General features: G+C 43.5%; 1 protein-coding gene and 1 long non-coding RNA gene across 2 annotated transcripts; both read right to left on the bottom strand.

Annotated features, from left to right (window-relative positions):
• Positions 1-425: 425 nt before the first annotated feature.
• On the bottom strand, positions 426-12,234 carry LOC132210067 (uncharacterized). Its single transcript, XR_009446254.1, has 4 exons — positions 11,912-12,234; positions 8,203-8,306; positions 4,449-4,895; positions 426-2,637 (listed from the first exon to the last, which is right to left on the bottom strand). It is a non-coding gene; the product is annotated as an uncharacterized LOC132210067 (long non-coding RNA).
• Positions 12,235-12,732: 498 nt separating this feature from the next.
• LOC125455598 (cytochrome P450 1B1) lies at positions 12,733-17,411 on the bottom strand. The gene has a single exon (XM_048537758.2). The coding sequence runs from the start codon at positions 16,834-16,836 to the stop codon at positions 15,223-15,225; it is 1,614 nt and encodes a 537-aa protein (XP_048393715.2). The 5' UTR covers positions 16,837-17,411; the 3' UTR covers positions 12,733-15,222.
• Positions 17,412-25,372: the final 7,961 nt, after the last annotated feature.

The raw sequence follows: 25,372 nt of genomic DNA, 5'->3' as shown, positions 1-25,372 counted from the left end.
TATTCACAAATTTACTGCCTCTTATCAATGTCACAAATGACATCATATACGATTGTAACTGTGGTAGATTGTCTCTCCTTCGCTGTTGAACCGCATTCACCTGGTTCCATTCTTATGTATCCAGCTGTAGCTACAGAATCACCTTTCTCCTTCACTATTACGTGTGTATTCCTCAGATCTGTCCTTAAGATCTGTCTTTAAATTCCTCCTATATGTCAAACATGCCAGATCCCAGGTGTGATAGCTTATATAGTTTTATTTAGTTAGTTAATATGGGGTGATTAATTATTGAAACATAGTTACACAACAAGGCTGTAGAGGTTTTTTAACAACAAAAAGGGTAAGATATGAAACAAACAAAGCTATCTATTTATAGAAAACAATTTGAAAGATCTTAAAACATACAGCAAAATCACATCCTATTATCCAATACTATCTATTGTAGCAATTCAAATCTGAAAAAAAACTCCTCTATATCAAATCTTTAAGTTTGACTCAATTAATTCTCTCCAGATTTTTCCTGTAAACTGTGAAGTATTCTTACATGAATACTTTCAGAACTGAAAGCTTAGATTTTCTCAGCTTTCAATAATCTGCAGATTTCAAGTAAAACGGTCCTGGTCTGGAAGTTTCACAAACTAAACATTTCTACTGAGTTAATTGTACTTCTTTTGAACTCCTTTCTTTTGCCCCCAGTTAGGTCTCCTCCAAACTGGTTAAAAGCTTTCAATCCTTGGGTTTTCTTTTTATCCTGACCAAAAATAAGCTAATAGGAATAGGAGTAAACTATTCAGCCCATTGAGCATGCTCTGCTATTTAATATGATTGTGGTTGATCGAAGACTTCCGTGCTTTTTATCTCCACTATCCTCATAACTCTTTATGCCATTGGTAAGCAGAAATCTATCAATCTCTACTTTAAACTTACTGGAATAGAGAATTCCAAAGATTTACAATTTCAGTAATAAATGACATCCCACTTTTAAATTATAATGTCAGTTCCACAATCTCCAACCCTTTAAATATTTTTTACACTTCAGTAAGATCGCTGGTCTTCAGTGTTATCCCACTTGTTGTAAACCATGGCACTAAAAACTAGTTTTGAGGAAGTGTCACTGGACTTGAAACGTTAACTCTGATTTCTCATCACAGATGCTGCCAGATATGTTGAGCTTTTCCAGTAACTTCTGTTTTTGTATACAATGAAAAAAACTATCTTCCATTAACACTGCATGGGTCTCTGCTCTATGACATACTAGATTTTCTCATTGTTCTGGAAGGACAGTCTGACCTAGTTACATTTTAAAAACCTTTTACAGAACTATGCTGCTGTTTTAAACTACAGACTCTAAAAATTATATGTCACTTCACTCATCACATTGTCTAAATCACATTAAAGCCTCCTTGCTTGCACCACAACACATTCCCACTGTGCTGAATAATCTGCAAACATGGAAAATTACAAATTCCTCCCATGTACAAGTTGTTAATATAGATTGTAAACAGTTGGGACCCTAGCACTAATCACAACCTGCCAACCTGAAAATGACCCATTTGTTCCTACTCTCTACTTTCTACCTATAAACCAATTCTCAATCCATGTTACTCCCAATCCCATGCAGTTTATTCTTTTTTCTCTCCTCCTGTGTGGATCTTTATCTAAAGCCTTCTGAAAATCCAAATTCACCACATCAACTAGTTTCCCTCATCAACTCAGCGAATATCATCCTCAAAAAAAATCTGTCAGGTTTGTTAACTATGATTTTCATTTTCATAAACCTATGTTGAATCTGTCTAATCATTTTCCAATTATTCAATAATCACTTCTTTAAATTCTAGCATCTTCCCTACTAGTGACATTCGGTTCACATGTTTGTGGTTCCCTTTTTTCTCTTTCAATCCTTGATTAAACAACATTACATTTACAACCTCCCAGTCTGTCAACACAGACCCTTAGATCTTAATTATTTTACAGAAACTTGTATATTCCTCTATCAAGATGGGCACAAAGTATTTATTAAGCTTCTCTATCATTTCTTTATTTCCTATTACAAATTTTCTCCTGTCTCTGCTTGTTATGGACTCAATTGCCTTTGCAAGCATTTTCCTTTCTACATACCAGTAGAAGCTATTATTGTCTTTTTTTTGGTTATTTTACATTAATCTTCTATTCACTGTTTCTTTATCAATTTCTTAATCCTCTTCTCTGTTCTACATTTTTCCAAATACCCATGCATTTCAGCTTGAATGTATGAGGTTTTTTCCAATAAAATCTTTAAATACTATCCATTGTCTATCTACCATCAGACATTTTAATGTATTTTCCCAATTCACTACTGCCAAATTCCACCTCAGACCTTCATAATGGTCATTTTCATTTCTGTAGTAAAAAATATTAGACTTCATTTAATCTCTAGGAACTTTTGAATTTTATTCTGTTATTCAGAAAGTACTAACAATGGAATTTATACCTTGTGCAATGTTAAGTTAGTGTTATGCTTGCTGGAGTAATCCATAGATATGGCCTGATCTTCTATCAGCCATTCAATACATATCCAAGGGAAATCTTGAATTCTCTTCAGAGACGTGAAGACATGGCACATCTGATGTTCTGTATTCCTCTTCAGCACTGCATTCCCTTCCAAAAGGAATATATGGAGTTAAACAAACAAGGTACTGGAATAGTGTAGTTACATTCACCAGCACTAAGTATACTTTGAAAGCCAGTTTCCAAAACTGATTCTAAAATAAACCATTGTTCCTAAACCTGCAAATAGTAACTGAACTGAGTGCAATCGGTCCAGTGAATCATTATTTACAAAGAAAAGCACTTCTGTTTCTTTATTTATTATTCTTTATATATTTAAAGTATGAGCAGTGGAGCAGTCTCATTCTTGATTAATGGCACAGATTTTACCTGAATAAGAAAATTCCTCCATGACAGCCAGTACAGTGTGTGGCATATGCTGTCTGCATTGCCGTAGTGTTTGTTCTCATCCAGAGAGCCTTATACTTTAGTCATCCAAGACACCTCAGCCATCTTGGGTCTACATTTTCATCTATAACTCACTGAGCCAGTTTTTGCTAAAATAAAATGTCTGTGCATCTATTTCAATTTTGACTGAGTGCTATTCCTTAACGGCATAACAATGCTGTCACTTTGAACGGTTATTTTCTCCCCTTTTTTGAAGAGAAATTGTAAGGCAGAAGTACCGAACTGGCTACTAGGACCACCTAAGTAAATAACTTATGAGACCTTGGGTGTCTTCTTTTAAAGTTGGAACATTAGCAGTCTGGGTGTGGCCAGCTTTCACAGACCAGACTTTTTGGGGTTTTTTTTAGCTTTAAGCAGCCGAAGCCTTTGGGGTTTCAAGAGTTAGAATCTGCAGTGAATGATTCCTAGCTGCTATTTTCTCTGAAGTTTCTCTTGATGTTTCTTCCTCCTGGATTGGAAAACCGAATGTATAATTTGCTATTTTTGTTAAGGAGTGTGTTTGTAGGATGTTACGATATTGAAACAGTTAATTAGTAACAGGTACTGTATCTATTATTCAGTTAAGTTTTCAGTAGTTATCTAAATGCCTTTCTTTTGTTTGTCTTTTAACTATAGTGTTTAAACAAATTGTGTTTTGCTTAATGTCGAGTAGTTTGACCAGTGGCATAGCATCTGGAATACAGCACTTCACATCTACCTTTAAAAATAAAAAAAGGGTAGAGTCTAAGCTAACATTTTAAAAATATTTTGAGGATGCTCTGGTCTTGTCCATAGTAAGGGAGAAGAAATAGCTGTGCTGGTGGATTTAATGAAGCTTTGTGAGTTTCTGTTTCATGGCATGGATTTGGAGTTGTTTTTGTTTGTATAGTTCAGGATTTCTATCTTCTGTCTTGAGAACTCTAACTGCTACTTGGGATGAGATGTAGTCGAATGGGAGAGTACAGGAAGATCCAACACATTTTAAGGACCCAGTATCCATTAATTTCCCTTCACCAGACCAAAATCATGAAGACAGTCATATCAATTTTTACAATGAGGGAACTCGGTACATAACTAGATCAGTTTAATTCACTTCAGTGGTCATTTTAATAGAATTTTTATATTCTCTTGCAATTTTAAGTCCGCACCTCCTCCCCAAATCACCAGTTTTTGTTTTAAGAAATGCTTCAGATCCACTCCACACAAGCTGACGGCCTCTGACAATACCATTCCCCAACATACAACTAAAGCTGATGCAGAGAGCCACTGTTTAATGGGATTCTGTATTGATACTGTGTTCAATGAGGGGCCTGATAGCAAGACCCGGAGCTTAATGGGATATTGGTGGTACAAACCCATTTTAAATAGGTTATTGGTGATGAGACCCCCATTAAAAGATATCTTGTGAGAACTGTCTTTTCATTTATGGGATGTGGCCGTTGCTGGCAGAACCAGCATTTATTGCTCCTGTTTACCTTAGAAAAGATAGTGAGCTGTCATCTTGAATTGCTTCAGCCCATTCGGTGTAGGCACATCCAAAGTGCTGATGATGCCAGTGAGGGGCTCCGTGAGTTCCAGGATTTTGACCCAGAGACACTGAAGGAATGGTGATATATTTCCAAATCAAAATGGTGTCGGCTTGGATGGGAACTTGCAGGTGACAGTGTGCCCATGTCTCTGTTTGGCTTGTCTTACTAGATGATAGTGGTTGTAGGCTGCATAGTGAGCCTAGTTGAAATCCTGCAGTGCCTCTTGTATATGGTGCTACTGAGTGGCGGTGGTGGAGTGAGTGTATGTTTGTGGATGTGATGCTAATCAAGTGGATTGCTTTGTCCTGGATGGTTTCAAGCTTCTTGAACGTTGTTGGAGCTGCAGTCATCCAGACAAGTGAGGAGTATTCCATCATAGTCCTAATTTGTGCCCTGTAGATGGCGGAAAGAGAGGTAACTACTCACTACAGGATTCCACCATCACCACACCCTTCCAACATCTCCCCCAGGGGCATTGATAATGAGGGATTCTATAATAGTAATTCCTCTGGATGTCAAGGGGCAATGGTTAGGTTCATTCTTACTGGAACTGGTCACTGCCTGTCACTTGTGTGGCACAAATATGGAAATAGGAACAGAAATAGGCCATTCAGCCCTTCAAGCATGCTCTGCCAAATAAGGTTATTCATCCACCCCTACCCTGTGGCTGCTTTTTCCCAAATCATTCAATCCCATTAGCCCTAAGAAATATAACACCTTCTTGAAACTATTTAATGTTTTGGCCTCAACCTCTTTCTATGGCAGAGAATTCCATTGGTTCACCACTGTCTAGATGAAGGAACTTCTCATCTTCATCCTAAATGGCTTGCCCTGTATCTTTAAACTGAACCCCTGGTCCTAGACTCCTTGGTAAATGTTGCTTGCCACTTGCCAGCCCAAACCTACCCTGTGGCTGCTTTTTCCCAAATCATTCAATCCCATTAGCCCAAACCTGATTAGTCGTCCAGGCAGCATCGAGATATAGAGATAATGGGAACTGCAGATGCTGGAGATTCCAAGATAATAAAATGTGAGGCTGGATGAACACAGCAGGCCAAGCAGCATCTCAGGAGCACAAAAGCTGACGTTTCGGGCCTAGACCCTTCATCAGAGAGGGGGATGGGGGAGGGAACTGGAATAAATAGGGAGAGAGGGGGAGGCGGACCGAAGATGGAGAGTAAAGAAGATAGGTGGAGAGAGTGTAGGTGGGGAGGTAGGGAGGGGATAGGTCAGTCCAGGGAAGACGGACAGGTCAAGGAGGTGGGATGAGGTTAGTAGGTAGCGGGGGGTGCGGCTTGGGGTGGGAGGAAGGGATGGGTGAGAGGAAGAACCGGTTAGGGAGGCAGAGACAGGTTGGACTGGTTTTGGGATGCAGTGGGTGGGGGGGAAGAGCTGGGCTGGTTGTGTGGTGCAGTGGGGGGAGGGGACGAACTGGGCTGGTTGAGGGATGCAGTAGGGGAAGGGGAGATTTTGAAACTGGTGAAGTCCACATTGATACCATATGGCTGCAGGGTTCCCAGGCGGAATATGAGTTGCTGTTCCTGCAACCTTCGGGTGGCATCATTGTGGCAGTGCAGGAGGCCCATGATGGACATGTCATCAAGAGAATGGGAGGGGGAGTGGAAATGGTTTGCGACTGGGAGGTGCAGTTTCCAGGGGTTCAGTTTAAAGATACAGGGCAAGCCATTTAGGATGAAGATGAGAAGTTCCTTCATCTAGACAGTGGTGAACCAATGGAATTCTCTGCCATAGAAAGAGGTTGAGGCCAAAACATTAAATAGTTTCAAGAAGGTGTTATATTTCTTAGGGCTAATGGGATTGAATGATTTGGGAAAAAGCAGCCACAGGGTAGGGGTGGATGAATAACCTTATTTGGCAGAGCATGCTTGAAGGGCTGAATGGCTTATTTCTGTTCCTATTTCCATATTTGTGCCACACAAGTGACAGGCAGTGACCAGTTCCAGTAAGAATGAACCAAGCGGAGGCTTGGGGACCGCTTTGCAGAACACCTCCGCTCAGTTCGCAACAAACAACTGCACCTCCCAGTCGCAAACCATTTCCACTCCCCCTCCCATTCTCTTGATGACATGTCCATCATGGGCCTCCTGCACTGCCACAATGATGCCACCCGAAGGTTGCAGGAACAGCAACTCATATTCCGCCTGGGAACCCTGCAGCCATATGGTATCAATGTGGACTTCACCAGTTTCAAAATCTCCCCTTCCCCTACTGCATCCCTCAACCAGCCCAGTTCGTCCCCTCCCCCCACTGCACCACACAACCAGCCCAGCTCTTCCCCCCCACCCACTGCATCCCAAAACCAGTCCAACCTGTCTCTGCCTCCCTAACCGGTTCTTCCTCTCACCCATCCCTTCCTCCCACCCCAAGCCGCACCCCCCGCTACCTACTAACCTCATCCCACCTCCTTGACCTGTCAGTCTTCCCTGGACTGACCTATCCCCTCCCTACCTCCCCACCTACACTCTCTCCACCTATCTTCTTTACTCTCCATCTTCGGTCCGCCTCCCCCTCTCTCCCTATTTATTCCAGTTCCCTCCCCCCATCCCCCTCTCTGATGAAGGGTCTAGGCCCGAAACGTCAGCTTTTGTGCTCCTGAGATGCTGCTTGGCCTGCTGTGTTCATCCAGCCTCACATTTTAGCATCTAGATATAGATTGCTTCAATATCTAAGGAATTGCAACCGGTGCCAATCATTGTGCAGTCACCAGCAAACATTCCCAATTCTGACCTTGTGGCAGCAGGAAACTAACTGATGAAGCAGCTAAAGATGGTTGGGCTGAGGACACTAATCTGAGAAGGTTAGGAGAAAGAAGAAACATTGATAAGAAACATTTTTCATCCTCAAAAATCTGCCTGGTGCAGATGCATCTGTCTATTATATTATTGGTAGGGGTGACTGCCACACAGCTGTTGTGGAGATAAAATCTAGTATACATATAGAGTCGTAGAAACGTATAACACGGGAACAGATCCAACAGTTCAACCCGCCCATGCCGACCGGATATTCTAAATAACTCCATTCCATTTGCCAGCTTTTGGCCCTTATGCCTCTAACCCCTTCCTATTCATATACCCATCCAGATGCCTTTCAAAAGCTGTCATTGTACTGGCCTCCATCTCCTTCTCTGGCAGCTCACTCCATACACGCACCACCCTCCGTGTGAAAACTTGGCCCCTGAGGTCCCATTTAAATCTTTCCCCTCTCACCTTAAACCTATGCCCTCTAGTTTTGGACTCCCCCACCCTGGTGAAAAGATCTTTTCCACTTACCCTATCCATGCCCCTCATGATTTTATAAACTCTATAGGGTCACCCCTCATAGAGGTTGGAGCATGGATGGGGTAAATAGACAAGATCTTTTTAGTTTATTAGAATGGAGAGTGTCCCCAAATAACTGCAGGTGCTGAAACAAAAATGGAAATTGCTGGAAAATCAGCAGGCCTAGTAGCATCTGTGGGGAAAAAAAGCAGAGTTAATGTTTCAAATCTAGTGACTTCTCCTCAGTGCTGATTATCCATACATGCTCAACTGTTAATCCAGGAACCATTAGGGCAGATCATGGAATTTAAATCCAATTTTAAAAAATGTAATTAAGAGTCTAATGATGACCATGAGTCGACTGTTGAAAAAACCCGTCTAGTTCACCAGTATCTTTTAGGGAATGAAAGTGCTGCCCTTACCTTGTTTGGCCTATACGTGACTCCAGACCAGCAGCAATGAATTTGGTCCTCTGAGCAATTAGAGATGGTCAATAAATACTGACCTAGTCAGTGACACCCTTATCCTGTGAAAGAATAAAAAAAAATCCACATCTCAATGTTGGGGAAAGCCAGCATATCAGTGCAAGGGATAAGGCTGAAGAATTTGCAACAGTCCTCAGACAGAAGTGCCAAGTGGATGATTCATCTTGTCTTTCTCCAGAGGTCCCACCATTACAGATGCAAATTTCCAGTCAATTTAGAGTCATAAAGATACACAGTACAGAAACCAACAGTCCAACTCATGCATGCTTACCTATTTAAATCTAGTCCCATTTGCCAGCATTTGGCCCATGTCCCTCTGAACCGTTCCTATTCATATACGCATCCACATGCCTTTTAAATGCTGTCATTGTACCAGCCTGCACCATTTCTTCTAGGAGCTCATTCCATACACACACCACCCTCTTGTGAAAAAGTTGCCCCTTAGGTCCTTTTTAAATCTTTCCGCTTCCACCTTAAGCCTATGCTGTCCTATTTACCCTTGTCTAATTATACTATTTATGCCCTATGCAATTTTATAAACCTCTATAAGGTCACCCCTCCCCCCAGCCTCCAACATTCAAGGAAAAGTAGCCCCCACAGCCTATTCAGCCTTACCCTACAGCTCAAACCCTCCAACCCTGGCAAGATCCTTGTACATCTTTTCTAAGCTCTTTCACATTTCACAACAACCTTCCTACAGCAGAGAGACCAGAATTGCAGCAGTGTTCCAAGAGCGGCCTAACCAATGTCCTGTACAGCCACAACATGACGCTCAACTCCTATACTCAATGCACTGACGAATAAAGGCAAGCATTCCATACACCTTCTTCATTATCTTATCGTCTGCGACTCCACTTTCAAGGAGCTACGAACCTGAACTCCTCAGGACCTCATCATTAAGTGTGTAAATCTTGCCCTGATTTGCCTTTCGAAAATGCAGCACCTCACATTTGTCTAAATTAAACTCCATCTGTCCCTCCATGGTGCATTGGCCGATCTGATCAAGATCCCATTGTACCCTGAGTTAACCTTCCTTGCTGTCAACTACATTTCTAATTTTGATGTCTTCTGCAAAATTACTAACCACATCTCCTATGTTCACATTCAAATCATTTGTATAAATGATAAAAAGCAGTGGACCCAGTACCAATCCTAGTGGCACATCACTGGCTACAGGCCTCCGGTCTGAAAAGCAGCCCTCCGCCACTACCCTCTGTCTTCTACCTTTGAACCAGTTCTGTATCCAGATAGCTAGTTCTCCCTCTACTTTGTGTGATTTAACTTTGCTAATCAGTCTACCATGAGGAACCTAATCGAACACTTACTGAAGTCCATATAGATCATGTCCGTCATTCTGTCCTCAGCAACCTTCTTTGTTACTTCTTCAAAAGAACTCAATCAACTTAGTGAGACATGATTTGCCATACTCAAAGCCATGCTGTCTATCTCTAATTAGCCCTCCAACAACTTGCCCACCACTGATGTCAAGCTCACTGGTCTATGGCTTTTCCTTACCACCTTTCTTAAACAGTAGCATCATGTTAACCAACCTGTGGCCTTCTGGCATCTCACCTGTGGCTACTGATGATACAAATATCTCAGCAAGGGGCCCAGCAATCACTTCCCTAACTTCCCATAGAGTTCTATGCTTCATCTGATCAGGTCCTCGGCATTTATCCACCTTTAAACATTTTAAGATGTCCAGCACCTCCTCCTCTGCAATATTTAACTTAATGTACTCCATGTAGTATCAATAAACAGCTGGAGGCATTTAATACAGTGAAGGCTGTGGGCCCCAATGCTCAACATGACCCTTGGCAACACCCATTTGGGCCATGTGGTGATGTAAACTTATGCCTCCTCGTGAAAGAAGAAACATTTCATCTCCTTATCAACTCTCCTCCCCATCCTCTTATCGGCCTTCATCAGCATCATAAAACAAGGAACTGCGGCTGCTGGAGATGTCAAACAAAAACGGAAGCAATTCAGCAGGTCTGGAGGCACCCAGGGGAGAGTAAGCAGAAATTAACGTTTCGAATCCAGGACTCTTCATCAGAATGGTGCATTCTACTTTCTGCCCATAGATGTTGCCCTCTTCATCAGTGTCCCTCCTTACCTGTCTTTCGGACCGCTGCCGCCCTCTGCTGTCCACAATGTGCGTTGTAAAACACCCATCTCCTCCACCAGCTGCAGATTGAAACTACAGCCTTTCACCCCGGCGCTGCTCCATTTAAACAATTTCTTCGTAAACTTTCGTGACGAGACTCTGTCCTACAATAACGGTAGGGAAGGAGGGGGCCGAGGGTCCGATCTCAAAAAAACGATACTTGTTATTAATGTGTTGCACTTCCGCCCCAGAAGCTGCGCCATGGAGGACGATGAGCTCTTTTAACATATTCCTCAAAACTTTCAAGTTCTTCCTTCAACCTTTTGCTCACCTATTCAAATGTCCTCGTAATGTGATTTTGTATCAGTTTTTGTTTTAACAACTGCAAGAAAGGGCACTAATAGTACGTTTTAAAAGTGTGATGAAGAAGTTGCCCTTCAAAGCTGAGCAGTTTTTCACACAAAAAAAGGTCCAAAGGATAAAAGATTATAAAAGGATCAATGATACCACCTCGACTGTTCATTATTGAGGTACCAGGAGCCTACAGCCAGTACTATCAGAACTACATCCCAGGATGTAGTTAAGGATAGAGGAAAACTTAACTTTAATCAGCCTTATCAAACGGAAGGTTCACGAGGTTTTTAATAAAGCCGTTCTTTGGAAACTCATTCTACAAAATGGGTGGCGACATAGTTGGCAGCTGTTCTGCACACTATTCCGACATCGACATTTCGCGCTGTTTCCCCCGCCCTCTCTGCTGTAAACCCTTTAGGAACATTATTTGCAGGTCCGCTGATATCGTGTGTGGTGAATGCGATGGCGAGCTGGTGCTTCACACAAACTGCCGGACATTTGCTCTCTCCAAATAGAGGGTGCAGTTCCTTATGGAGTTAAACTAGCTCAGTCCGATAACTAAATAAAAACTGGAAAAAATCTGCGGATGCTGTAAATCGAGGTTTTCCAGCAATTTTAGTCTGATAACTGGTCAGTTGCTCAAACAATGAACTGTGTCATCCACGCAGAGCATAACATGAGAATTATGTATTTACCTATATCGAGGTTATTCGCTTTTGAGATTGTGATAGGGTTTGAAAAGAGTAAGTTCTCCCGGAGAGAGTGGGTGGGGGAGATCCGTTAATGACGGGATTGGGGAACGGTCACACATTTAACAAAGGAATTGAGAGCAAAGACAATAATTTATCCTAAACGCAGCAAGCTATGAGACGGAACATACTGAAAAGATGTTGGAGTGGATTCTATCATAAATTTCAAAAGCAAATTCGATTAAAAGGGGAAAAACTGCACAACAGGAGTGAGACTCGTGGCCACTAGTTCCCACTGACCTACACGGATGTCCAATTCACCGACTTGTCTATCGACTTCCAAAATAGGTAAGCCGTTTCACAGAGACATTGAAATGGACAGTACACAGTCAGCGTTCAGAAATAGTACTGGCTAGACAGGTACTGTGCGATAGATGGATAGGGAAAAGTCAGCTGTGACTGACACCCAAAGGTTGAATTACGGCCTCCTACCTACCTCTGGCTGACAGCTTTCGGTAAATATAGAGTTCTGATTCCGTTCATTTTGAGCGTTGGTCTCGGAAGTTTTTGACTGAGTATTTTGATGCGGAACCTGATACCTGAACGGCGATGTGCTTAATATGTATTCAATAGGAGCACATCATGTACTCTCAGAGCTAACCTCTCCCAAAAGACTGCGTATCAATTAAGCTGAGTCACACTGGAATCCTGCAGTAAATTTACCGCTTCCCAAGAGAAGTTCAAACGTTTGAAGCCAAGTTTACTTGCTGTCTGACAGAGATTCGCACAGCAATAACTCAAATCCTCCACTGAATTGTGTCGTGATTGGAACAAAGAACAGGGCACTGCAGGAATTTTACACATCCCCCAGACCGTAATGTCGCTGTCACAATCAGTAGTTGAAGATCTGAAATGTTGACATATCAATTTATATGAATGTATATGAATATTCCACATGTAGGAACTAGGAGTAGTCCCATGAAATTTGGAGGTGACAGACTGAGATTATACTAACTTGCGAAGATAACTGACGACGAGGCTTATGAACTTTCAGCAAATGAGCAACGGGTGTAAACGCCAAGTAATCTAATTCATGTCCTCAATGGGACTTGCGCGTAAATTAATCAGTTGGAAAACGCCGGTGACGTTACTGGTGGTAGTTAGTAGATGAAAATTTTTTAAAAATCCACCGCGCATGATTTCGTGGTGGACAAAAACCGTTCGGTGTGTAACATTAAAAAAAATACTCGACTAAGATGAGAAAGGAAATAAAAACCAAAAGAACTGCGGATGCTACAAATCAGAACATCCAGCCTGTACATCCAGCCTCACATTTTATTATCTTGGATTCTCCAGCATCTGCAGTTCCCATTATCACTGATACAAAAACAAAGTTGCTGGGAAAGCTCAGCATCTGTGAAGGAGAAAACAGAGTTAACAGTTCTGTGGGAAGGGTCAGGGGACCCGAAACGTTTGTGTAATAAGCGAAAGGAAGTCCACTTTTTACGGATGGATTTTCATAAAAGGAGCTTTAGTTCGCAAAAATATGGGTATTTAAGTCGGAATAAATAGAGACACTCATAAAAAAGACAAAAACTGTTCCATATTATGCGACTGGAAGGAGGAATTATAGAGGCAAAAATGGAAATTGCTATAAAAACTCAGCAAGTCTAACAGCATCTCTGGGAAGAAAGCAGAGTTAACGTTTCGGTTCCAGTTACCCTTGTTCAGAACTGAGTTATTATAGCATATATATGTTTGGTTGCTCTCCGAAGCACTTTGCAACTTCCTACAGCGTTAAAGCTGGCGAGAAGGAGCAGGGCAGTTCCACAGGGATTGGTGACGTGAAGGGATAGTTGAGAACGGCAGCTTTTCTTAGCATGGTAAAGGCTACGGCTATTCTTCCCAGGCCTTCAACATTTTGAAGTGCTAAACGATCTGGTAAATAGATTGTGAGTGCCTTGTGGACTGGCAGAAACAAAGAGGATGCGGGTGTTTGGGAAATTTGGCAGAGGTATTTTGAAGGTGCTCTACACAAATGGAGCAGTTGCGTGATTAGCCCGGACAACTCACAGGACTCACAAAAGCCTCATTATTTACGACAGAAATCTCTCAGGTCAAGCAATCATTTTTAAAAAGACACTTTGAGGATTGTGACATAAAAATTTATGTTATTAGAATCCACAGTGTGAGTTATATGCATGAATGAGCAGAATAATTTACAGCAGTCACGTATAGTGACAGTTATATGAGACGTATACATAATGTAACAGAATTTGAACAGGCAGTGAAACTAAATACAGACTGCATCAAACAAAATTCAAATTAACCAGGTTTGTCGGAGGAAAAGATACCTTAATACACAATCAAACGACAGCTTCCTTAACTTCACATCTTAATGACGAGTTGAATTTGTGTTACATTGACTTCACAGCATTTAACGAGTCAGGCACATTACAGCAAGGCGGGGGCGGGGGGGTTGTGTGTGTCTCTACATTTGTATCTGTGCCAACACCACAAAAAGCCAGAATACACATGTCTGTCACAACAGAGAAATATAGATGAGCAAAACAGGCTCAGTTCTAAAGTGCAGTCTAAGTTCAGAACTGAATTATAATGACGGTTTAGCATCATAAGGATTGTCTCTTCAGTGGGCACCAGCTCTTGACAACATTTTCTGATTTTACTTCAACTTCCACGTTTCCGTTGTTAGTATATAATGTTTATATATATGTTAACAAGCTGTATCATACAGTCTGAGATGCTGACAACTGCAGTTTGGTTTTATCTGATCCTAGATTACTGTGTAGGCCAAGTACTGGTTATCAGGGCACACAGTCAGGACTGGACCACTCATCTCACTATTCCATAGTTCTTCTTACTGGCCATTAACTATCAGAAGCACGAAGTGAGTTGTCTTAGGCAAGTCTTTCTTTTAATTGGGTATCAATAACAGTTCAGTGGGATCACCTAAAGACTGCTTAAAAATTTAGGATGGACTTCAGCGAAGACTCTGAATGCAAATAAAACATGACCCAACTTACAGAAAGGCTGGGCCCTGCAAAAAAACATCGACACTTGCTCCCCATCCTCAGTCCCAAAACTGAAACGCATTAGATACAAATAAAAAAAACATTTTTTCAAAGCTACTGAACATTCACACCGAGTAGTAACAGTGACTGAACAGGAAGCACTTGTAATTGTAAAAGATGTTGTCCCTTCCAGCAGAGCTAGATGACAGTTCAAATTTCAGTGCAGTTCCACTTGCATACTTCCCATGAAAGTAACTCTTGTCAATGTGTAGTGAAATACAACTGATCATCAATTCCCAAAGAAACTGTTTCACGTCAAAACGGTAGCGCCTTCGGGCCCTCTCGCTGGGTCGTGAAACCGGGATCGGTTGAAGCTTAGACTCGGCTTTCGCTACGTGGGCAAAGTCTCAGGCGTGAATTTGAAGGGAACCCGGTTAACTGCTGAAAGTCCAGTCCAAACGTGAGCTATGTTCCGCAGCGTGTTCAGTCACACGTTTCCAACTCTGCCGCGAATGCCGAGAGCGGGGAGAAGGGAGAGATGTGACAGCTTTTGGTAGCTTTTCATGCTGTTGCGAGGGAAGGGTCACCACTCGACCCGAAACGTTGACTCTCGATTTCTCTCCACAGGTGCTGGCGGAGCTCTTTCCAGCACATTTCTGTTTTTGCATTCATTGCGCTGTTGTGTTTGGATGATATTTGGGGGGTGGGGGGAGACGGGGCATTGCTCGGTGGGTTTGGATGTGCGTGTGGGGGGCGGGGGGAGAGAAGATGACGGTCACGCTGGGGAGACAATGCCTCGGTGCTTGTCCTTCAGTTTGACCGAGAGGGTGAAGGCCTGCGGCCGAACGGTCAGCCCGTAGGAGCAGCCGGTGCCCAGCTCCTCGGCCGCGTTGGCCCGGAAGACGCACTGGTGCAGCAAGATGGCGGTGAAGAGGAACAGCTGCGTCTTGGACAGCTGCTCGCCGAGGCACCGGCGCTTACCGGCCGAGAACACCATCACGCTGGCGGCCAGGTCGCGGTCCAGGCTGCCGTCTCGGCGGAGGAAGCGGGCGGGCTCGAAGGAGCCGGGGTCGGCCCACTTGCGGCGGTCGTGGTTGACCGACCACTGGTTGACGAAGACCACCGTGCCGGCGGGCAGCTGGTAGCCGCCCAGCTCGACGGGGCCCGTGGTGGCGTGCGGGATGGTCAGCGGCACGAAGCTGCTGAAGCGCAGCGTCTCGTAGATGAACGCCTCCAGCCAGGGCAGGTGGCGCCGGTCATCGGCCCTGGGCAGCCGCTCACGGCCCACCACGCGGTCGAGCTCCTGGCCCAGGCGGCTCTGCAGGCCCGGCAGGCGCACCAAGTGGAACAGGATCCAGCTCAGGGCGGTGGAGGTGGTGTCCTGGGCCGCCCCCAGGAGGTCGTTGACCGAGCTCTCGGCAAACTCGGGGTCAAGGCCTACCTGTTCGTCATCGTCGCCGCCGCCCTCCTCGGCTTTCCCGCCTTTACCCGGCATGCAGCGCTCCACTCCCGAGATAAAGGCGTCGCTCATGTGCCGGGTGACCCCCGGCCGGTAGGTGGCGCGGTTGCGGGCGACCTGCCGGCTGACGAACTGGAAGAAGCCGCGGTTGAGCCGCTCGAAGTCGCGGTAGAGCGCGCGCACCGGGTTGGGGAAGGCGCGCAGCCACGGCATGACGTCGAGCAGGCTGCCGGCGCCCACCGCGCGGCTGAAGCGCTCGCTCAGGCCCAGCAGCCGCCGGAACTCGCGGTCCTCGTCGGCGCACCGGCGGCCGAAGCACAGCAGGCACATGACGTTAGCGGCGGCCGCCGCCAGCTCCCGGGCCGGCTCGAAGGGGCGCCCGGCCGCCCCCAGCCTCAGGAAGGCCTCGATCAGGTGGCACGCCTCGCTCGACACGCACTGCTCCAGCAAGCCCGGGCTGCCGCCGCAGAAGGCCCGCAGGGTGCTCTGAGCCAGGCGCCGGTGCAGCCGCCACTGGTCGCTGTAGCGGCCGAAAGGTAGGCTCTTGCCGCCCGACACCAGGCGGAACGAGGCGAAGTCCGGCCGCCCGGCGAACTGCGCGCTGCGTTGCACCAGCGCCCGGCGGATGGTCGCCTCGCCGTTCAGCACCACCACGCGGCGGCGCCCCAGGTGGATCTGGAAGAGGTCGCCGTAGCGCCGCGCCATGCGGGCGAAGGTCAGGTGCGGCGAGTCGCCCAGCTGCAGGGCATTGCCCACCAGCGGCCAGGGGAATGGGCCCGGGAGGCTCCGGCTCCCGCTACTCCTCCTCCTCCTCCAGTCGCGCAGCCAGCGGCAGGCTTCCAGGCAGAGCAGCAGCAGCAAGGACAACCACAGGGCGGGCTGCACCTGCAGCCTCCAGTTCCCTTCACTCAACCCCAGGGCAACATCCATGGCCGAGGATTCCCTTCCTATCCTCACGCTGACCTTAAAGTGTCTCGCTGGGCCCCTTGAACACAGAGCCCAAACTCTGAAGCACACACACCGACCTGTGCACTTCCAAGTCCTCCAGAGATGGTTGGCACACGATGTGCCTTCAGCCCCCCATCCCAGTTTTTCTCTTGCTCCTGCTTGTTCTTCCACCAAACTTTCTTCTCAATGCCAACCCTCGTGTTGAAGCGGTGTTGCACTTTTCCCTTTCCACTCCTTGTCACCTTGTTGCTTGTGGTTTTGTGGCTGAACCTCTTGAAGGAACTGTCTTGCCCCTGAGCTGTGACGAACTCCAGTCAATGTTCCGCTCCGAAGCGCTGAGGTTTTGGTGTCTAAGGGAGAGGGGTTTCCCGTTTATAAAGAGTGCGTGGACCCGCAGATTGCCCTCCCTTTCCAACTGTCTTCACTCCATTTCATCCTGTTACGTGATGTCAAACCAATGGGAATAAAACGGCTCCGGGGTTGGAAGATCCGGCAGACTCTCCTTTCTCCCCAACATCAGCGCGATCATCTTCGGTTCTGATCCCCCGGAGTGGGAAAATGTCTCCTCCCCTTTAAAGAGGCCACACCCGCGGCAGCATCTCCCGCCCCCCAAAGCCGCAGCAGTATCGGTGACGGCCCATTAAGCCGACCTTAAAGAACGCGTGAAAGTAACTGAAAAATGATTATGTCCGAGGTAACTGTATTCCGCAAAAAAAAGAACTTCAACTGGAGCCGCGGATAGCATTAAAAAATTAGTCTCTTAAATCTGCTGGAGTTCGTTCTGGGAAATTCTTCTCAGAAAGAGCTCGCATATATACAATGAGATTTCATTTCCAGATAAGTATTTTTGATGCACACACGCAAATCATGGACAGATAATCCTTTTTCTCCATGTCGGTTGAGGGGTGAATATTGTCAAGCATTTTCCTCCCGTCCTCCTTCAAATGAACGCTGTGGCATTGTCTACCGTCAGACGACAGCTCAGACTTCAGTCTAAGGTCTCAGCTGAAAGCTGGCACTTACCCCAACGCAGCATAGCTTCAGTACTTCGCTGGCTTGGCATTTGTTTCAGATGACAGAACATCGTTCTCCCTTCTGAGTCAGACTGCTGGGGTTCCAGTGCCACTCAATGCTGCAGTACTAAGAGTGTTACTCAGTTGGGGGTGCTGTCTTTAGGACGAGAAGTCAAGCTAAAGCTCCATTTCCCTCCCTCAAAGTGATATAAATGATTTTACAGCAATATTTTGAAGATTAATGAGCTGTTCTTCATGGTGCCCCGGCCAATATGTGTCCCTAACCTCAAAAAAAAAGTTGATGTGATCGTTATCACATTTGTGGTTTATGGGAGTTTGTTGCGCACATTTGCAGTGCGTCACGTTTCTCACCCGTTGAGTTAAAGTTGACAAAGAGATCTCAGAATTCACAAAATAGATACATCACAATGAAAAAGAAAAATTCCAAGAAGAGTATCCGTCATCGGTGATTAACTAACGAAACTACAGATAATTCTGGATGTGAGTTTGCTCGCTGAGCTAGAAGGTTCGTTTTCAGACGTTTTGTCACCATTCTAGGTAACATCATCAGTGAGCCTCCGACGAAGCGCTGGTGTTATGTCCCGCTTTATATTTATCTGTTTGACTAAGGAAACCTAACCAGATAAATAGAAAGCGGGACATAACACCAGCGCTTCATCAGAGGCTCACTGATGATGTTACCTAGAATGGTGAGGAAACGTCTGAAAACGAACCTTCCAGCTCAGCGAGCAAACTCACATCCAGAACCTCAACCTGAGCTACAAATCTTCTCAAAGCTCGCTACAGATAATTCATTATGCAAAGATGGAGGGACGTCAGAAGATTCAGCAGAATATAAAACAAAGCAAATAGATGACTAAAAATGTATAAGGGGAAAGTTAGAATACAAAGGAAAACTAGTTAGAAATATTAAAACTGATACCGAGTTTTTATAGATATTTAGAAAAGCAAAGAGCTAAGGTGAACATTTGTTCTGTGAAAGGTAGCCTGAAGAATCAATTATCATCATCATTGGCATCCATTGCAGACAAGACTCTCTTGCACTCTCAGGGTGAGCCCAAAGGTGGTTTTACAGACCAATGTGTCTTCCGTGGGTTCTGTTAGACTCGGGGCGCAAAGGATCATGGGATGGATGGGGGTGTTTGTGTGACAGCATGCTCCTTGCACTGTGTTCGCCTGGCTTCATCTTTTTCCTGATGGCACGTCGTGCTTGATGCTTTCCCAAATGTTCCTCTGCCACTTTGGACAGTCCCAGGCCCGTGATTCCCAGGTGTCTGTGGGAATGGTGCACTTCTCCAGTGAAGCCTTAAGGGTATCACTGAATGCATCCTCTGTCCACCTGGAGCTCACCTGCCATTTCAGAACCAGGACTAGAACGCCTACTTGGGGCGTCCCATGTTGGTCATGTGGATGATATACCCAGCCTATTGTTGCTGATCAAAGGTTGTCAGTGCCTTGATACTGGGGATATTGGCCTGGTCGAGGACACTGATGTTGGTGCATCTTTCTTTCCAGTGGATTCCCAGGATCTTGTACAGGTAGCATTGGTGGTACTGCTTCAGAGCCTTGAGGTATCTCCTGTATACAGTCCACGTCTCAGAAACAAGTAGGAGGTTGAGAACCACTACAGCTCTGTAAACGATGAGCTTGGTTTTGGATCTAATGTTGTTGTTCTTGAACACCTTTTTCCTCAGGTGGCTGAAGACTGCCATAGATCACTGGAAGCAGTGCTACATCACTGAATAGTTGCTTTGGTTGAAAGGACACACAAAGTATTGGAAGTAGTCAGTGTTCTCTAAGGCCTCCCCATGCATTTGATGATCAGGGACTCTCTTCATTTCGCTAGGCCAGCTTGATGGAGGACATTCATCTTATGGATGTTCAGGGTGAGACCCATGCTCTCATGCTTCCGTAAAAGTGCGGTACATCCTCTGAGACTGCATATACGCAAGCATCATCCACATATTGCAGTTTGGTGACACCAGTTGGAATGACTTTGGTTTGGGCTTGAAGGTGACAGGGATTGAATGATAAGTTGGCATCATGCCAGCAGGAAGTTTGTTGCCATCGAAGTGAAGCATTGAAACGTGGTGGATCGAGAACAGCATTGGGATGATGACACAGCCTGCTTGACATTGGTCCAAATATGGAATGGGTCAGTGGTGGAGCAATTTGTCATTGCCATGACTTCCATGTTATTGGTGAAGGATAGTGACAAGCTTCCAACCAAAGCGGAGAAGGAAGTTTCATAATGTTTCCCCATTGACAGGTAGAAGAAGGCTGTGTACAGGGGTAGAGATAGCAAGAACAGCAGATGCCAGAGACAACAGTGTGGAGCTGAAGAAACTTTCCACACTGTTAACATGTAAAGGTGTAGGTTGCTTTCTTTGTATTTCTCCTGTTGAGCGGTGAAAATCATGTCTGTTGTGCTCTCCATGGCCAAAAGCCACACTGCGATTCCATGAAGACACCTCAGCCACAGGGAGTAGTTGGTTGAGGAGGACCTTGGCGATGACTTAATTCATTGTTTATTAATTATTAACTAATAATAGAAAATAAAGTGACAGCAGAATGAATTGAGCAGGTATTTTGCATCAGTCTTCCCAACAGGATACAAGTAACATCCCAGAAACAGAGGTATATCAAGAAATTGCAATCACCAAGCAAGTGATATGAAGTGAATCGTTGGAGCAGTCTGATGTGCTGGGATCTTGATGGGCTTTCATCTTAGAATCTTAAAAGAAGTAACCAGTGAAATAGCTAATATATTAATGTCAATTTTCCAAAATTTCTTAGATTCAAAGAATGTTCCATTAGATTGAATAACATATTATTCCTTTTACAAAACAGGAAGAGAGTCAAAAAATGGAAACTACAAGCCAGTTAGTGTAATATGTTATGGGACAATGTTAGAAATTATTATTAATGACATTATAGCTGGATAATTCGAAAAGTACAAGGTAATCAGTCAGAATCAACATAGTTTTATAAAAGGGAAATCATGATTCTATGAGGAAGTTACATGTGAATCAAGGGGAATTGATAGATATACTGTACTTAGATTTTGATGTGTTTGATAAGGTGCAACATGAAAGGTTTTGTGAAAATAAAAGCATAATGTGTACAGGGGGTAGCAAATTGGCATTGAAGAAAGATCGGCTAGCTAACAGAAAACAAGGAGCAACATGTGCATTATAATTTCTGGTTGACAGGATATATTGATTAGTGTACCACCAGGATCAGGACTCGGGCCTCAATGCTTTACAATTTATACAAATAGTTTGGATGAAGGTATGGTTGCTAAAATAAGTTAAGAGGTCATATTCAAAGCTTAAATGACTGGGCAAAGATCTGGCAAATGAACTCATGAGGGAAAATGTCAAAATTGGCCATTTTGGCAGAAAATATAAAGAAGAAGCATATTTTATAAATGGTAAGAGATTGCACAGCAACCTTGTTCTAGTGCATGAATCACAAATTGTTAGTATGCAGGTACAGCAAATGATTAGGAAGCTAATGAAATTTTATCATTCATTACATGGGAATTTGTTACAAAAGTGGGGATTTTATGATTCACTTATTTATGGCATCAGTGAGAGCACATTTGGAGTATCACTATTTGTGGAAGCATGTATATACATTGGAGGCAATTCAGAGAAGGTTTACTACAGTAGTTCATAGAATGCTGTACTGTCATGTAACGGAAGGTTAGACATGCTATCTTGTATCTGGTGGTGTTTAAAGAAGTAAGAGGTAATTTGATTGAAATATACAAGATCTTGAGTTCAGAAGTCACATGACACTAGGTTATAGTCCAACAGGTTCACTTGAAATCACAAGCTTTCAATGCAGTGTTCCTTCACCTGATAAAGGAACAACACTCTGAAAGCTTGTGATTTCAAATAAATCTGTTGAACTATCACCTGGTCTCGTCTGACTTCTGACCCCATCCACCCCAGTCCAACATTGGTAACTCCACATCAACATCTTGAGGTGACTAGCAGGGTGTTTGAGGAAAGGACTTTTCCTCTTGTGGGAAAATCTAGAACTAGGGGTCACTTTTTAAGACAGAGAGTGAGGCATTTTTCTCTCGGAAGATCTCTCCCTCAAAAGGTGGTGGAAGAAGATTCTTTAAATATTTTTAATCCATATGTCAATAGATTCTTGATAAGGAAGGAAGTAGAAGGTTATCGAGGGTGATAAGAATGTGAAGTCAACAGATCAGTAATTATCACAAGTGGTGAAACAATCTAATTCATAATTTCAATACATTGTAAAATTTGATATTCAAAATTCTGAAGCTAGTTATCTTACTTCAAATTTCATCCTGTTGCTGTTATCTCTTTCCCCTCCCCCCTCACTCCCAGTCACTAGGGGAAGAGATTGATTATGAGACCATCATCATCAACATAACAATCACTCATCATGTTTTGTTTAACTCTGTATGCTAGTTTATTTTAAATAGTAAAATAAATTATAAGTTATGGAGTGGTTATTACAGCAAACAGAATGATTTTTATGAGTGTGAATTTTGCAGGTCCACAGCATACTAACTGCCAGGCAGAGTCACAACACTGCATACACACAGAACTAGGTATCCTTGAAGGTGAACTCTTTTAAAGTCAAGGTACATATGTAAGAACTCAGCCTTTCCAAAAATACGTTTAACAATTTACAATAAATTTATAAAAGATTTTGGAATTCATTTTAACTGCAATACCTAAATAAATTGAAAGCTGTTCTGGAGAGCTATATACTGCTTTTATTCATTAGAGAGGGACAGTGGATGGTGAATTTAACCTGAGGGTCACCATGCATCGGGTGAGAAGCAAGGCCTTCATGATGGTCTCAACCACTGTGGGAATTGAACCCATGATGGTAGTGACACTCTATAAAGCAAACCAGAGGTTAAGACAAAAAGCTCATCAAAGCTTGCTGATCCTGCTTAGTTAGCCCACCAATTCCAGGTACAGATATGTTTTTATAAGTTTTGCAGAAACATTAGTTTATTATTTCAAGTACAAAATAAATAATAATTAAAGTAATGCATCTACTTTGGGACACCATTTCACAACACTGTTTGACTGGACACAGGTATCTTGCTCTGATGACTAGACTTCTGTCTTTGATCTTACTTGTGCACCGAACCACTAATCAACCTTTGTCAGCCACTCCGCCTTGTGTGTGATCAGACATACTTTGAACTGTATTTGGTTTATTCGTGCATGAAGTCAATGGCCGATTTTGGATTTGTTAAAATAGCCGTTTCCAATTCTTTAAAAGTAATGGTAAGTTTAGTGACCTCATTTCCTACCGTTTCCTGATTGACTCAACAATATACAAATTATTTTGTCAGGTGATCCCTTTTATTTTGTCCATAGATCGTTGCCTCAATTATGTGATACCAGTGAGTAATTAATGTAACTGTTAAGATAAGGTTTCTGAGGACATTGGGGCAAAGAAGGATCAGTACTTTTTAGACAAGGAAATGGTGACCTACGCTACTTGATTTATTTTTGCTTCTGTGCTTTATTCGTTTTCTCTATTTCGCAAAATTCTACTGTTGTATGCACAATAGATACAGGGTACGATACTACTGTGTTACGTTACTTGATTAGTAATTCAAAGGTTCGATCTATAACCAGAGAATTTGAGTTTAAATCCCACTATTGAAGTTTTATGCCTGAATTTCAGTTTAAAGTAAGCTGTTACCATTAAAGGTTGCCCGGAAGCTGTCAGTTTGTTGAAGGAGAAACTAACTAGTTGATTACGTCTTTTACAGTAGGAAATGTACTGTATTATTCTGTGCGTTCAGTACATAACGCCAGTTCCACACCAATGTGGTGCCTCTCAACTACCCTCGAAAGTAACCTAATAAGCCACTGAGTTCTAACAAACTGTTTTTGGTGGTTGAGGATGCAGTCCACCACTATTCCTTCCAGGAAGCTAGAGATTCATAATTCATTACCAGTCATGTATATTTCCTTGAGTAGGAATGTTGGGTGCAAATCCAGAAATGATAGACTTGTTGATAGTTGCAACTTAAAATCTTAAGATTTGGGGATTTGCTAATGAATCATTTATTGTACAAATTGTTACTGATAGATTCCTTCTGTAATCTGCTGTGCCCTAACAAGTTATACATGGAACGTATTATTTTATTTTAGTTGTGTAATAATACAATTTGCTTGTAAAATGTGAAGCTAGTGTGAGGTGTTGCATTTTGGAATGTCAAATCAGGGCAGGACTTAACACACTTAACAGTAAGGTCCTAGGGAGCGTTGCTGAACAAAGAGACCATGGAGTGCAATTTCATAGTTCCTTGAAAGTGGAGTCATAGGTAGATAGGATAGTAAAGAAGGCGTTTGGTATGCTTGCCTTTATTGGTCAGTGAATTGAATATAGAAGTTAGGAGGTCGTATTGCGGATGTACAGGATAATGGTTTGACTACTTTTAGAGCATTGCATGCAATTCTGGTCTCCTTACTTTGGGAATGATGTTGTGAAACAGAAAGGGTTCGGAAAAGATATATGAGGATTTTGTCACGGTAGGATGGTTTGAGCTATTTTCTCTGGGGTGTCGGAGGCTAAGGGGTAACCTTATGGAGGATTATAAAATCATGAGGGGCAAAGATAGGGTAAATAGACTTGGTCCCCTGGGGTGGGGTGTCCAAAATTAGAGGGCATAAGCTAAAGGTGAGAGGGGTAAGATATAAAAGGGACCTAAGGGGCAACTTTTTCATGCAGTGTGTGGTGCGTGTATGGAATGAGCTGCCAGGGGAAGTGGTGGAGGCTGGTACAAATACAACATTTTAAAAGGCATCTGGATGTGTATGTGAATAGGAAGGGTTTAAAGGGATAAGGGCCAAATGCTGGCAAATGGGACTAGATTTATATAGGATATCTGGTTGGCATGGATGAGTTGGACCGAAGAGTCTGTTTCCATGCTACATATCTCTATGATTGTATGACTCTATGTAGTGTCACCTTTCTGGCAATTAACTATCAACCTAAAAGTCTCAGTTGTTACTATCCAATGTTCTCTAAAACTATCAATATCTCTTAACAAGAAGCCTGTGTGATTCCACAATAATTGTTGATACAAACACTGAAATTACAAAGATACAGCAAAGTTAGTAAAGCTCAACATCATCAGAAAAGGCTAAACCATTCTTAAACACACATTGTCTCCTGAGTAAAAGCCTTTTCCCCAAAAACATTTTCAATTTGTTGGTCGAAGTTTTTATATTAGGTTGAGCCGTATAACAACAACCATGAACCAATGACTTTGTTGACTTGGGCTGTATGTTTTCTTTTCTCTAAAATATTGTTTAAAGCTAACCAATACAAAACAAAATATAATGGGGCGGCATGGTGGCTTACAGCGCCAGGGACCCAGGTTTGATTCCAGCCTCGAGTGACTGACTGTGCGGAGTTTGCATATTCTCCCCATGTCTGCATGGGTTTCCTCTGGGTGCTCTGGT

The sequence above is a fragment of the Stegostoma tigrinum genome, chromosome 10, assembly GCF_030684315.1.
Source record: "Stegostoma tigrinum isolate sSteTig4 chromosome 10, sSteTig4.hap1, whole genome shotgun sequence".
Taxonomy (NCBI): Eukaryota; Metazoa; Chordata; class Chondrichthyes; order Orectolobiformes; family Stegostomatidae; genus Stegostoma; species Stegostoma tigrinum.
This window is presented reverse-complemented; position numbering and strand designations above follow the sequence as displayed.

Bases quoted from the DNA above. Each gene is read 5' to 3' on its own strand.
- LOC125455598 (XM_048537758.2), bottom strand. From the start codon at position 16,836: ATGGATGTTGCCCTGGGGTTGAGTGAAGGGAACTGGAGGCTGCAGGTG.